The sequence below is a fragment of the Leptopilina heterotoma genome, unplaced genomic scaffold (genome assembly GCF_015476425.1).
Source record: "Leptopilina heterotoma isolate Lh14 unplaced genomic scaffold, ASM1547642v1 Lhet_190, whole genome shotgun sequence".
In the NCBI taxonomy this organism is placed as follows: domain Eukaryota; kingdom Metazoa; phylum Arthropoda; class Insecta; order Hymenoptera; family Figitidae; genus Leptopilina; species Leptopilina heterotoma.
Window position 1 is genome coordinate 1,487,102 of NW_025110909.1, and position 15,965 is coordinate 1,503,066.

A 15,965-nucleotide genomic window follows, 5' to 3' on the forward strand; every position below is an offset into this window, starting at 1 on the left:
TATAGTAATGAAGGCATAGATATTAATACCTAATATTACACTGCGAGTAAAGGTACACTCTCACCTCTACTGCCTGCCTGCCTGCGCAGGCAGGCGCAATGAGAGTAAGAGAGAAAAAACATTTAATTTGAATTTTCTGACTCTCTTACTCTTATGTGTTACCATGGCAACCTGCAGGCAGGCAGTAGGAGCTGTATCAGCGCCTTTATAGAGTTTGGGGGGGGGGAGGCGATCGCCCCACCGTGGATCCGCGCCTAAGAAAAATATGCATTTGAATAAGAGGAATCCGCTTAAAACAAGAATATTTTTTTCTATCGAAAACTCAAATCTGCAGGTTGAAAAACAGTCAGGTCTCAAAACTGTAACAATGACTGAAATTAACTCTACTCCTGGACTTGAAACTGTAACACACCCCACTATTTACCTCCTTAGGAACGCCCACGCACAAATTTTGTGTGTGGCCCATGTAAAGAATGAAAACAAGTACGTAAAATATTAATATTTTACTTTCAATTAGCAATTGTAACTTAAATAATACTGTTAAACGCGTTATAACGCTGGGACTACTTGACGTATATAGCGTACTCACGCGCATAAAACGTTCTAAAAAATATCAATTTTTTGAATCCCATTTTTGGTTTTACATATTTTTGTTGGAAAAAATCAAGCTTTCGATATATTGTATTTTTAAAAAAACCAAAATGGGCGCATAGGGAGAAAAACACAAAAATATTAGAAAATATTCTTAAAATTCAAAAAAATAGGTTAAGTTTTTTTATTTTTAAAAACTAATAGCATTTTTGAAAAGCACCTATAACAAATTAAAATCAAGTAATTGTAATGAAAGTTATGATTAATTGAAAATCACCGTGCGCAGTGAGAGCAAATATATTCGGGCCTCTGTATGTTGACAACCCGTCATACTACCCTGCCATTTTTACATATTTCATAAAGCTCCAATAACACTACAATTTAAAAGTAATTTGACAAAAATCGAAGGCTATAAAATTTTTGGCGGTATCACTTGGAAAATTTTTACCCTTATGGGAGATTCGACTCTAGTTGACCTTTTATAACAATCATTACCTTTTGTTTTCGAGAATATAAAAAAATTGTGGCTGAGAGCTTTGTGTGTCATTTTATACTATAAAAAACCTTAAAGGGCACCTATGCACTGATAGAAAAAGATTAGTCGATTTTGACATCAAATTGATGCTTAAAAAATTATGTTTAATTTTCCAAAACAAATAAGAAATTATAAAATGCATATAAGTTGTCAAATAAGTATTGCTAATTCTTAAATCAAATAGAAAAATTATCAATCACAGATGGATGTATCTTTAATAGTAATAAAGTACTCTCCCACCTCTACTGCCTGCCTGCCTGCGCAGGCAGGCGCAATGAGAGTAAGGGAGAAAAAACATTTAATTTGAATTTTCTGCTTCTCTTACTCTTATGTGTTACCATGACGACCTGCAGGCAGGCAGGCAGTAGAGCTGTGCGAGCGCCTATATAGTGTATAATCAATTTAAAAAGAAATATGGGTGTTCGACCATACTTTTCTATCCATGTTTTTATAAACAATGCGATCTGTTATGGAATTGCTATAAATATATAATACTTAAGTATCAGAATAATTCCTGTTTATGAATTCGTATTTATAAAAAACCAGAAATTGTGAGTAATATCATTTTCTCATCTTTGGAGCCGTTCAAAAAATACGTAACGCTTTTTGAGGGGAGGGGGGGTCGAGCTATTTGTTACGGTCAGCAGAAAAAATGTCGCTAATGTATACAACATTGCGTTACATGGGGGGAGGGGGGGGTCCAAATTTCCGAAAAATAGCGTTACGTATTTTTGAACGGACCCTTTCTTGTTCAAAAACTTTTGTGTAATTATTAAACTATTATAACCATCTTATAGAATACATAAAAATACATTTTTCGGACCAAAAATTTTTCATTTTTAACCCGTTTATGAAAAGTAATTCTTATATTTCAATTATTATTATTTCTACACTGAGAAAACTGGAGTATTGGACTAAACATCTGGAGGGACAAATCGTTGATATTTGAGAGTTAGCTATTGGATAACAATCTAAATGTTCAAATACACCATTGACAGTTATTCGTGCCATTTCTCTTGGAGGGAAAATGAGTTTATAACAGAGGGACAAATTAACCATCTTGAGAAATCCCTTCCTTATCCGGCGCGAAATGAATAAATATGGCAACCTAACCCCTAAATTAAATACATAAAATGTCAGAAAAATAATTTCGCGCGCATCAGATCGTACACATTTTCTGCGCAACTTTTGACCCTCAGATATAATGGGAGAGAATACACAAGTAGATTCCCATTATCAATTCAAAATTTATTTTAGAAGGACTATTCAACTCTCTTCATAAGCAAAGGAAACATACACTTTTTGAACCTCTGAATTTGACTCTCCAGTTTTCTCAGTGTATGAGGAAGCAAAGTGTTCATGAAATGAACACAAAGAGAATTACAGAAACATACAACTTGACACTTTTATTCTTGAGGTTATTGGCATCGATCGAATACAAGTCTGTTCTTCTAAGGATCCTTTATAAACGGATCTTAAATAGGTTTTTTAGGGTTTCGTGGCCCATGGCCGAAAGCCTTATAGTTTCACTTTGGCGTCCGTCCGTCCGTCTGTCCGTCGTAATTTGGGGCACTATAGATCCCAAATTTGGGGCATTATAGATCCCAAATTTGGGGCACTATAGATCCCAAATTTGGGGCACTATAGATCCCAAATCAGTCAGTCAGTCTTAACCACAATGGTTTATGATAACCAAAACAGGATTTTCTTTTTAAATGCAACGAAACCCTAGATGTAGGCGTTTTGCGCCTGCTTCTCTTCCAATTTTTTATAAGAACTTTTAAAGGATCTTGCAGGATCCTATGTAGGAACCTTCGAAGGAATTTTTAATAAGGATGACCGTTATTGCCAGTGTCTTTTCAATATCATAACTTAATTTAATAAATCTTTTTTGTTTTAAATATAATTTAAGTCTCTGTAATTTAATAACTCGTGGAACACACAAAAATTTCAAATAATATTTATAAATTAAAACGAACCGTTATAATCTTCTCAAATAGTTCTAAATTCTAAAATTGGGAATTTTCATAATTTCTTAAAATTTTTTCCAGTGATAACAAAATGACAGGTTTCAGTAGGATTTTAAAAAATTAAACACGATGTGTTTACAAATTACGATTATATGAAGATAAATATAATTGTTTTGTAAACTTACAAAACAATGCATTTTTCTATACCAAACACCCAAGAATTATTAGACCAATCTGGAAACAGTTTTTTGGTAAGTGTTAATAATTTTTAAATTAACAGAGTTAAAAAACTTTGTTCTCAATAGTGATTAACGATAAACCACTTTTTCAAGAGATTTTTATTTTGACAGGGGTATAATATACATATAAACGGACTATTCCACTGCACTGTAAGATACAAACAATTTCACAATTTACACGAGAAGATAATTAAAGACTTTGACGCAATTCTGCTGTCTTTTCCACCTAAAAAATTTTTTCCCCTAACTGTTAATCAACAGGAAGATCGCCGCAGAGCTCTTGAGAAATATATGCAAACATTAGGACAGAACACATCAATTGTTAAATCAAGATTGTTAAATGCATTCTTACTCAATGCTCAAATCGAAACAAATGGAAGTACCATAAAATCTGAGAATTTCAATGTATATTTGTACAATTGGCAAAAAATTACACTTGAAGTCGCAAATACTGACAACTCAAAACAGATTTTAAAAGTAAGTAAAAAGTAATTATTACAGTGAAACAATATGCAATAATATTTTAGAAGCACAAGTGAAATATACCCTATCTCAATTGAAAAAATACCCGTATAATTTCACGTATTTTTACACGTGTAATATGCAATATTTTTTAATTTTTAATTCAATAATATATACAAATAAATTCGTCTTGATGAAAAGAACAGGATTTTTGATTCATCCTCATTCAATCCAAAGTAATGGAAAAAATTTTTTTTCCTTGTTTTTTTAAAAGGAACTTAAGGTAGTTCTCCGGCTGCTACTCTTGTAAAAATTGATTTTATATAGATTTTATTCAAATTTTGAGAAAATGTTTCTTTAGGTGCCCTTTAAATGTGGTAAAAATTTCAAAACACTTTGTCATGTCTAAGAACGAGATATTTCGGTTGACATTTTTCATTTTTAACATAAACGCATGTAAAAGTGAAAGTTTGAACTTGAATAACTCAAAATTTAGCATCACAAAGGTTTTACTCGGGTTTTACCACATTTACAGGGCACCCGAAGAAACATTTTCTCAAAATTTGATGAAAATCTATAGAAAATTAATTTTTTCAAGAGTAGCAGCCAGAGAACTACCTTAACATTTTGCAAATAATTGTAATTGATAAATTGAACTTATAAAAATTATTTTCTTTTATTTTTAAAATATCTTTGAATTTTCTTTTAAAAATTGTAATTGACAAATAGAAATGGTGAAAAATATTGATTTAAAAAAAAAATTTTACAAAAAATTCTTCAAACGTGAGGGAATTTTAATCGAAAGAAACCACAAATTAAGAAACTTTGCAAAAATGAATGTTCACTTTTTGTGTTTAGATTGATCTTATGTTTTTCCTTATAAATAAAATTGTTACTTGGAAACAGTATCAATTTTTTAATCAGTTATGCAGAATTATAAGTAATTAAAAAATTTATAAATCAGGGAAAAAGAAGAATCAGTCGGGGGAAAGTCAGGAAATTTTGAAAATATAGAATTTATTTAAATTTGGATTAATTAAAATATAAATCTATTGATATTTTAGAAAAAATTTATTTGATTAAGTATTATATATTAGAAGAATTGAAAATTCAGATCGTAATTTAAAATAATAATGTTTAAATAAAAATTTCTACAAAAATATAAAGTTAAGTTTGAATTAACAGTATATTTTCACCTAAAAAGAGTTAAATCGGACAATTACACTACCGCCCACGAGTATCAGGACGATTACAAGCGACTCTGTGAAAAAACATGCCTTCTCTTTTTCAATCATATCTCGGAAATAAAAGGAGGTACAAAAAAAACTTAAATACGGTTAGAAAGCTGATTAAATTTTGCGTAAAATAAGCTGTCTTTGAAGTCATTTCGTTAACTATTTCTTGAGTTGTGGAGTGAGAAAGAAATAAAAAAAATTATTATTCGTGATACATATTCGTTCAAAAACACAAATTGAGCGATAATTCTTTTTTGGTCCATTGTTATTTTTAATTTAAATAGTGATTCTTGCCCTCTATTTGAAAGAACTGTGCTCTCTAAATCTGAATTAGTAGAAATTTTACCTTTTCAATTAGTATGTTAATATTTTACTAATGAATTAGTAGAATTATGAAATTTTACTAATGAATTAGTAGAATGACTATGCAGTGCCTATAACTAATAAATAATAAATAATAAACGTGGTGTACACAGCATATCAAGTGACTCGTATAATTTTGAATACTTTTTGTAAGTGTTAAGTGCTAGAAAAGAATTCTTGTGCTAAATCTGCTAAGATCGTTTAGATTTTGGTGATATTTAGAGAAATTTTTATTTCTTGAAAAACTCTGGAAGTGCTAATAATACAATTTTGATAGTGTTGTCTGTGTGTAATTGTGATAATTTTTTAATCTATTTTAAAATGAACTAAATTTTCGTTTAATATTTAATTTTATCAATTTATTCTTTATTTTCTTTGTGTAAATTAATAATGTGTCTTTAAAAAATACTTAATTCTAAATATTGGTTAAAATTTCTAAGAATAAATATTTTACTAATTCATTTAGTAAGAACTAATTCTACTAAAAATTAGTAGAATTTTACTAATTCAGATTTATAGAGTGGATAGATCGGAAGCGATGTAGAATTATAGCAGTTCTCTATATCTTTATTAATCAAATTATTTCTCATTTTACAAATGAGATTTTCTCTTCTCAAAATCAATGAGTCCAATGTTAGGTTGTCCCAAACATCCGCCTCATCTATCTGTTTAAAGAGAAATTCTCTGACTTGAACTGTCCAATTATATTCACCTTTTGTAGGGTCAGAATTGGCTAACTGTTTTAATTTTAGAAAACAAATTTTTGGGAATCTGTCCTCTGGCATTTCTAATTCTCAAGCTCATTCAGGGATCCCAGCCCCCAAACCAATATGTCATAAAAAACCATAGAGGAAACAAGAGCATTAAAGAGTTTCTTGCATGTATTTAAATCAATTATTTTAATTTTATTAATTAAATTTATCGTCGGTTGTATGGCGTTTTTTCCTTTAGATAACATTAAGCTCGTAGCCTCGCTGTAAGTACCTGATTGTACGAAAGGGACACCCAAATATATATATATATTCTTTTACATATTTTTTTTTACATATTTTACAAAACTGATTTCCTTGCCGTTGTACATGAATAGTGTCATTTTTTTGTGTCCATGACCCCCCTTTTGAAACAATATAATTTTTTATTTTTCCATATTCATCTCAAGTTTACTTAAATCAAAGTACTCTTGGAGATATTTTATCAGCTTTTTTTAGATTTACATAAGAGTCAGAAAGAAATACTTTATCATCAGCGTATGCCAGTAAAATTGTTTCTTTTAAATGGTTAAGCGCAATTCCTCTTACCCCTTTATTATACAAAAATTCTTCACCGACAGATTAGCTCAGTCAGATAGATGCCTCGCTTGGCGGTCGTTTAAGGACCAAGGGTAAGTACCCTTGGTTCGCGCCCATTTGGCTTGGTATTTTTCCGGCACGTGAGATAATCTGAGCGGGAGGTTTGACGTCGAGGTATAATGATGTGCACCGTCGATTATTGTCCTGTACAAACCATTAGAACTCGACTGTCGATAAACCGATTGTACTCAGGAGAGGTTTTCTACAGTTTCCCTCTCCACTGGCGAGAAAACCCATTAGACGGGTGGTCCACACTGCAAAAATAGGTGTCTTTTTTAATATCTTAAAATAAGATGTAAGATGGAAAAATGGTATCTTACATCTTAAAATAAGATGTTTTCTAAAGCATGTTACTGATATTTAAGATGCTTTATACGTTTTAGCAGTGTAAAGATATTTCTTCCATCTTAGAAAAGTAAGATACTTTTGTAAGTTCTTTAAAGTATCTTAAATTAAGATGTTTCTGTTGCAATAAGATGTTTAGCGATAAGTTACTTGAGAATCGTAAGATGCGCCATAAGTGTAAGTTACTAAAAACTAAGATACATAAAGTGTTTTCCATAAGAGCCCATAGTTAACCTCAAAACTTTTTACCCCAAAAATACACAGAAAATGTGTACGAAGATACTTTTAACATCTTAAATTAAGATGTTTCAAGTAACTAAAAAGTGTCTACCAAAACATCTTAGAAATGACTACCAAAACATCTTAAATTAAGATACTTCTTTTTGCAGTGCAGGCAAATGCGAGTACTCCTAATTTTCAAGTCGTTCTGTAGGCGCAAAACTTAGTATTAGGAAATGTATATTTATTTATTTATTTATTTAAGTCTCAGCCCATAATCACAAGGATCATTAATGGGCAATACAAACAAGATATTAAAATATAAAACATTATGATAATATTGAAACAAATGATAAAGTTTTTGAAAATGCGAAGTATTATTTGATTGACAATAATTACTCGTAAAAATAGTAGATGTAAAAAGATCTATATCGAGATAGTGATTCAGAATTAATGTTGCTATGGAAAAATTCATTAGAGTTAGACTGTTTTAAGTATTCAACAAAATGATGAATATTAACATCCCCAAGAAGGAGTAATTTAGTGTTAAGTTCAAAGATTGATCATAAAAATATTCAAATATTTCACAAAATAAATTATTGTTAAGAGATAGTGAAATGTACATCAATAAAATTATTAACTTTGTATGATTGAGAAAAATTTATTTATTTATTTATTTATTTAAATTTATTTCTTTATAGAATTTACAAACATTTTTGTTAGTTTTATGAAATGTTTTTGCACAATTTACAAACGTCGAAATTCTCTGGGTAGTGTCAGGTAGCAGTAGTTGCATCTCTTTTCTTTAGTCGAAGAGGGGAGAAAACGCACGGGGATTGTCGAAGTTTGAAGACACACACTTAAGTTCTATTTCCTAACACATACATAAATTCCTAACAATACATATACTTATAAGCTAAACATATACACACAAGACTAATGCACGCACGCACGCTTGCTTAGGGAGTTATATTCTTACTTCTCTTATATACTAACTAGCATTTTCTTTTACCGCTTGCGAGAAACAGGATCAGTCAAATAATTTATAATTTTATAAATAATAGTTGTTTGAAAATATTATTAAATAAACGAAAATTTATGTACACGTTTTAGGACAATTTTACATCCACGTTTTGGAAATATAATTATATCCATCACTCATTTTATTAATACCGTCGGCTTGGTGGAAAACTGTACCATTTCGGTAAATGTTTTTAAAACATACCATTTAGAGAAAAAAAGTTTTTTGCTTTTTTTCCAAGTTTGTCAACACTACTGCTAGACATAAAATAAGGTTATGCATTTTTAAAAAGCGGTATCTTAAATATACTCTTGTTCATCTTTTCAATGTATTAATTAAAAATTTCTAATAATTTAAATTAATTGCTTGTTAATCATTAGAAATTCTTTAATGCAACCCTTTTATAGATCTTTATCGAAATGGTATGTTTTATAACAAACTTTTGAAATGGTATAGTTTATAACGAATTCTTAAAATGGTACAGTTTTCCACCAAGCCGACGATACTAGCAATAATTGAATTGCGATTAATATCATCAAAATTAAAAGTATTATAATAATAACAATCGTCGTTAAAAATTTTATATGCCTGGTAGTGATGAACAAAAAAGCAGTGTGTTATCTTTTTGGAAACGATTTTTAATTCTCCATTAAGTAGGAGAATTATTTCTCCTACGTAAAAATTAGTATCACTTGACTCAAACATCACCAGAATGCTATTACGTTTTATTTTACGACCAAGATATTTTATCCAATTTGTAGTCTGCAAACAAATGTTCAGTGGAGCTGATATTAGGTTACTGAAATATTGAACATTAGGTATGTCCTGTTTTCTAATATTCTTTAATGGTCCACTTATAAAAAGACTATTTGCACGTGATTTTTCTAAAAAACGAAAATTTAAAATCAATTGGTTTTTAAGAGCAATTGTTCGACATATATTTTTACGACAAATTGACGCGTGAAAAGTAACTTTACCATCTCGATGTTTTCCTTCATATCAAATGCAGCTTAGTATTCCAAGAGGCCCTACTGCTTTCATTATGCGAGAATAGTGTATCAAAAAATGATGTTTAGGTTTTATAGAGTTTTTAAACAATTGACCATGTGAAGTTAAATACTAAATAATTTCTATTTCAAGCCATTTGTGAGTTGAATCATGAATTACTTTACTGTAAATAGTTTCAAAAATTATTTTTAATTTAATAAGTAACTGACAGTGACGATCCTCTTCAGGCACGAATGGCCCAACAATCAAAATTAAACTTCTAAAAAGGTTTCCAATTTCAGCAGTTGACATAATCAAGCTTTTTTCTTTATTTGACTCTCCAAAACAGGAGTAGGCTTATTTATATTATCATTCTCTCCATACTGATATCCAGCAAGTCTCAAATTTAATTCATCTAACGAAAAAAATTGTTTTTCATAAATTAAATGATTCAATATAAGAGCAATATCGTAACGTAAAATGCCTTCTTGCAAATCATGTTGAGCGTCAACAAATAAATTTTTTATTATTTCGAAACATTCAACCTGATCTAATGTACAGGGCTCCATTATTCCAGAAACAGATACATCACATTCAATCAAAAGGTTTTGATAGTTCTCTTTATCTCTAAGAATACATTCACGCTCATGAAAAACGTTAGAAATATTTTTTTTTCGGTAAGACAAAATCGACAAAATTGATTTGCGGAAAAACTTTCAACCAACTCGAGAATTGAATGTAAACCTAAATTGTCCCCTGAAATTAATATTAGTACAAAATAAATATTTATTTCTTCATTATCAATCGTTAATTTAATGCCTTCGTTTTGAAGAAAATTTATTTCTTCTATCAGCTTACTAAAAATAATTTTATTCGTGTATTTAGCTCGATGTTTCGTATTAAAAAGTAAAAAAAGAAACGTATTTTCTAATTTCGATTGATAATGCGGAGGAAGAACTGGGAGATGTAAATAAACTGCCCCGCATTTAGAAATACCTTTGTGGCTTCCGAGGGGATTATTATTTTCATAATCGTCAAAGGCGATTTCATTATTATTGAAAACACTATTTTATCCAGATATTTTTTCTTCTTTTCCTTCCAAAAAGAACCTTACACTATATTTCGAACTACTTCTGTGAGACTTTCAACTTCCTGTATGTAGTTTAACGTGTCATTTAAAACTCTTGGCAACTCAAAAAATCGATATAAACAAAACATTTTTTGATTGTACTGGGTACGAACAGTCCAGACTGTAAAAAGCTTTAAAGACAAAATTCACTGCATCCAGGAAGGACGCCGCACAGTGGGAAGAAATGCAGTGTTTTGGACAAAATTCTGCTGACAACGCAAATCTCAACCGATATTAATTTTTTTTATCTTGAAACTTTAAGGAAGGTTTGCGCTATAAGCCTTCACTGCTACAAACTTGAAATTTTTGCAACATAACCTTAAAAAATGGAATTATTCGAAATTAAATGGTTTTTTATTAATTTATCTCAACTGTACATGCCTAGAGGGTGATTTTTGTGTCACTCTTGTGAAATATAATGTCTAATAGTTGAAATCCAAAATGACAAATTCAAGACATTAGCTAAAATTTGAAAAAATATTTTTTTTACTACGAAATAAGTATGTATAAGTGTTTAGAGTCATTAATTGCTTAAGAGGTTGTGTAACAAGCATTTAAATTTATATATAGTAAAAATATCGTAACATAACCTAAAAAAATTGTTTTAATCATATTTAAATGTACTTCTTTGAGCTTAGATCCTTCTGCAAATGCATATTGATCAAAGTTGTACCACTTTCTTAATGAATCTGATATAAGAATATTATAATTAAGAATAACAATTATACAATGTAGATTTAAATTTTGAAAAATGGTTTCGTTTTCTCGTTATTAGTTTCTAGGCATGTTCTGAGTTATGAATTGCTCAAAACACATGCTATTCACACACTATAAGTTTTGAATAATTAATTTTAAAATTTTGAATCAAGTTATTGTAATTAAGAATAAGGCAAAACAGTTCAGAATACAGATCTTGAACCATGTACACAACTAAGTAACATGCTGCAGCTATCTAAAGTCATGCAAGACAGCTTTCTAATATGAATCTACCAATTACGATTTGATAATAACGGACTAATAAACTAATAAACATAGAAGAATAATCTATTATAAGAAATTGACATTTGAAAAAATAGGTCAATGAAGCTTTGAAATTAGCTGTTAACTTAAAAGTTCTTGAGCTTGTTCAGATAGTTTTTTATGATTTTTCTTCTCCTTTATTCTCATGGAGCTAATTAATGGATCTGATCCGATTAGCAGATGATGCATAATGTCCTCATTGGTTGACTTTCGATCGCTCATTCGACTATTGCTGCTTCGAGCTCTTCTAAAAATTTTATTGTTAGCCTCTTGAGGTTCTTCACTAAGCCAACCAATTGGTACATTAAATTGTTTAATTATTTCGCTTCCATGAAAGAGGACTTTGTGAACGGATGGTGGAATCTTATACCACCCATAGAGAGTGACACACATTTTTGCTGTCTCCAGACAATAATTTTGAAATTTATCGCAATTTACCATTTTTCCGTAAGTTAAAACTTGTAAAATATTATAAAATTGCTCAATTAGTTTTTTTATCAATTTTCGTGATTTCAGAAACAACTTCAGAATTAGCAAAAAAGCAACGTGCAACATTGCCAGTATTTGAGTTTCCCATACCTTGTTTTACTACATCTACTGGGAGTGATAATTTAGATTTAAACAATTTTTGAATGCATTTTTTTCTTTCCTGCTTTAACATTTTATTTGCAGGTGTAGTCGCTGAAGATTGTTTAAAATCCATGTTGTATGCGATGTGTAACAAATACTCCATGATGCGAATCCAACAATGAAGAAGTGATAGTCCAAATTTGTAGTATTCCTCTTTAAAAGTGAGATTTTGAACGTTAGTAAAAGTATTTACAAATTTCGGTCCTACTCCACAAATGTTACAACAGTTGGAAGCTCGTTGATTTGTTAGAAAGTTACAAACTTTGCCGTCAATCATTGTACATTCTATCTCAAAACTTACTTCAAACTGCATATTATTTATGTAGCATGAGTAGCACTTTGCCATTTTTTGTTATATTGAGGCAAAAAATTAAAGAGTAATTTATGTTTTATGTCTAACAAAGCTTGCTCCGAAAGATTATTATCAGAAGTTCTAATACCATCCATTAGAACATCAATATTACTTTTTTTAACATTCAATTTATAGTTCCACAAAATATCACATAAAATCTGATATTTAACCGTGAAATTCATAATTAAATCATAAGGCTCAAAGGATATATAGCATGAAATTATTTTAATAATAATGATATAACCAATGGAAAATAATCTCAAGAAACAATTAATACTTACTTATTCTGCCACGCAATTAAGTTTTTAATCTTTCTAAATTATCGCAAATGGCATCTTGACATTTACAGAAATATTGAAAATAATTGAACATCATTCAACAAATCGTGTTCTTTTATTTTAAACGTTTCTATGGAAGATATTTTTGAATGATGTTCAATTATTTTCAATATTTCTGTAAAAGTCAAGATGCCATTTGCGATAATTTAGAAATATTAAAAATTTAATTGCGTGGCAGAATAAGTAAGTATTAATTGATTTTTGAGATTATTATTTTTCATTGGTTATATCATTATTATTAAAATAATTTCATGCGATATATTCTTTGAATCTTCTGATTTAATTATGAATTCCACGGTTAAATATCAGATCAAATTTTTGGCTATGTGTGTCGATATAGCACTCACAAAACGAAAATATGAAAAATTACGAAAACATAATGTAATAATAGTTGTTGTTATACTGAAAACATAAAGGTAACTAAAACAGGAGCCAGAGTTGACTTTATTTCTTTATTTCATTAAGAAAGTGGTACAACTTTGATCAATATACATTTGCAGAAGTATCTAAGCTCAAACAAGTACGTTTAAATATGATTAAAACAATTTTTTTAGGTTATGTTACGATATTTTTACTATATATAAATTTAAATGCTTGTTACACAACCTCTTAAGTAATTAATGACTCTAAACGCTTATACATACTTATTTCGTAGTAAAAAAAATATTTTTTCAAATTTTAGCTAATGTCTTGAATTTGTCATTTTGGATTTCAACTATTAGACATTATATTTCACAAGAGTGACACAAAAATCACCCTCTAGGCATGTACAGTTGAGATAAATTAATAAAAAACCATTTAATTTCGAATAATTTCATTTTTTAAGGTTATGTTGCAAAAATTTCAAGTTTGTAGCAGTGAAGGCTTATAGCGCAAACCTTCCTTAAAGTTTCAAGATAAAAAAAATTAATATCGGTTGAGATTTGCGTTGTCAGCAGAATTTTGTCCAAAACACTGCATTTCTTCCCACTGTGCGCCGTTTTGAACCAAATATTGTCTATTACAGCATATGTTCGCTGTATGTTTATTATTGATCCGACAATGACAACAAATGGGTGTAATGTTAATTTCTTTTCTAGAACTCGTTTTCTTAAATTTTCTACAGCATCATCTTCTTCATGAGCAGCCTAAAAATAAAAAAATGTTAAAATATAGGTAACAAAAAAGTATAAATAAAGATAAATTATGTGTGCTACAGTAAAAAAATTCTACATTTAAAATAATAAAATAATTTTAAATCAAAGTTGTCTTAAGGAGAGACTGAGACTACATTTTTAACTATATCAAGAAAATGATTTAAATCTTCCATAAATCTATTTTTATAGTAATTTTTAAAGAGAAAATCAATAGTCAGAAAACATTCTGACCCTTTTTGGAATTTAATTTTTCTTAAAAATTGATAAATTTTAAAATCCATCCATAACTTTTTAGAAAACATGTTTTTGTATTCAGAAAAAAATTGACGAATAAAAAAAAAGGATTTTTGTTATTTTTGAGGCATTTTTCCTAAAACATTGTTTTTCTTTTTAGGTTGAAATTGCTAAAACAGTCATTGTTAATCAATTTTTCTTTATATGGAAATTCGCTTGTTTTTTTTTTTTTTTGCTTAGGGACTTTTGGGAAATCTGCCTACAGATACCTTGGATTCCGCGCTCCAAGGTTATGTGGGGTTGGTATGATAAAACAAAAGAAAATAAAAAAAAAGAAAAATAAATCTATAAAAAATTAAATTTAATATCCTGGCGACCTACTACCAGCCCGACCCACTAAAACCCGTAACCCTTCTTCTGGAGCCCTTTACCCTCCCTCGGAACTGTCATAAGACTTTAGCCTTCGAGGGCGGCGCTCCAACTCTGTCGCTAGTGCGACTTTCTGCTTTTCTCTGCGGTTATCCTGCGTCCATAGTTAAAAAAAAATTTAAACTATTTCAAAGTATAAGCGGAATTTACAGCACATCAATAAAAAAGCAAATGCTAAAAAGTGTAAAAAGTCAAAAGATAAAATTGCAAACGGATATAAAAAAGAAAAGAAAAAAAAAGTAAACACGTATATAATGTTGAGAAGACAAAACTGTACAAAGACGAATAAAAAACACAAAACAAATTAAAAAATGTATAAGGACAAATAAATCACAAAATAAATTAATAAAAAACAAACAAAACAAATTAAAAGCTGTTTAAATTACGCTTTTTGGCGGCCGTCGAGATCCTTCCTCGACATAACCGAGATTATGAAGTTCTCGACTTGCCGCCAATTCTCTTCTGACTGGGTCATCAGCGATACCATGTTCTCCGGTGTAACTTGACTGTTTACACCTTCGAACATGGCCCGCCTCTCCAAGTCCCATTTTCTGCATGAGAAGAGGGTGTGCTCCGCGTTGTCCTCAGGGAACTGGCAATATGCACACACCTCGTCCTCGCGTAATTTAAAGCGACACAGGTACGAGTTAAAACACCCGTGACCTGTGAGCGCCTGTGTCATATAATAGGAAACCTGTCCGTGTTTCCTATTTATCCAGGTGGCGAGTGCCGGGATAAGGCGATAAGTCCATCGACCTTTTTCCTCACCATCCCATCTTTCTTGCCATCTTTCTGTTTCTTGCCTGTTCCTCGTTTCTTTGCGGATCAGGCCCTTGCTTGGTCTTAATTCCTCATCCAAGGAACTGCATTCTTTAGAAAAGAGAAACATTTCTTCCCTTTCCCTTGCCAAAAGATCTGCTGGCGGGACACTTGCAAGGACCTGCACAGCACTCGTAGATACCGTCTTATATGCAGAGATGATACGCGTTGTTTATTTTTCTAATTAATTTAAAATCCTAATTTTTTGAATTTTATACTTTTTATTTACAAATTTAAAAAAACTATAATTTGAAATTAGTTAGGAAAATAAACAAGTAAATGTCCATATAAAAAATTTAATAACAATGGTTTTTTAGCATTTTCAATCTAAAAACAATGTTTTTTTCAAAAAAATGCTTCAAAAATATAGAAAATAATTTTTTTGTAGATAAAAAAATATGCTTTCAACAAAATTACAAATGGATTTTCAAACTTAGTAACTTTTAAGAAAAATAAAAATCCAAAAAAGAAAGAATATTTTCTGACCATACCGTTAAAAAATTCATTATTATAAAATTGTGTTCTTACCGATATAATAATCATATATGTGACTGTCCACGAG

At 29.9% G+C, this 15,965-nt stretch overlaps 1 protein-coding gene across 8 annotated transcripts in view; it reads left to right on the forward strand.

The window, feature by feature from the left end:
* LOC122500710 (sorting nexin-17) overlaps positions 1 to 15,965 on the forward strand; it is a 379,406-nt gene that overhangs the window by 99,982 nt on the left and 263,459 nt on the right. For 4 of the 8 annotated variants that reach the window (XR_006301507.1, XM_043609770.1, XM_043609776.1 and 1 more), the window contains exons 2-3: positions 3,178 to 3,347; positions 3,447 to 3,812. The exons of 2 other annotated variants lie outside the window; for them this stretch is intronic. Coding sequence is in view for 4 of the 6 variants with exons in the window: in XM_043609770.1 (XP_043465705.1) it covers positions 3,288 to 3,347; positions 3,447 to 3,812 (426 nt within the window). In the remaining 2 variants the exon portion in view is untranslated. Of the gene's footprint in view, positions 1 to 3,177; positions 3,348 to 3,428; positions 3,813 to 15,965 lie in introns of those variants that run through there. 2 more of the 8 variants (XM_043609777.1, XM_043609775.1) reach the window with 2 other exon arrangements.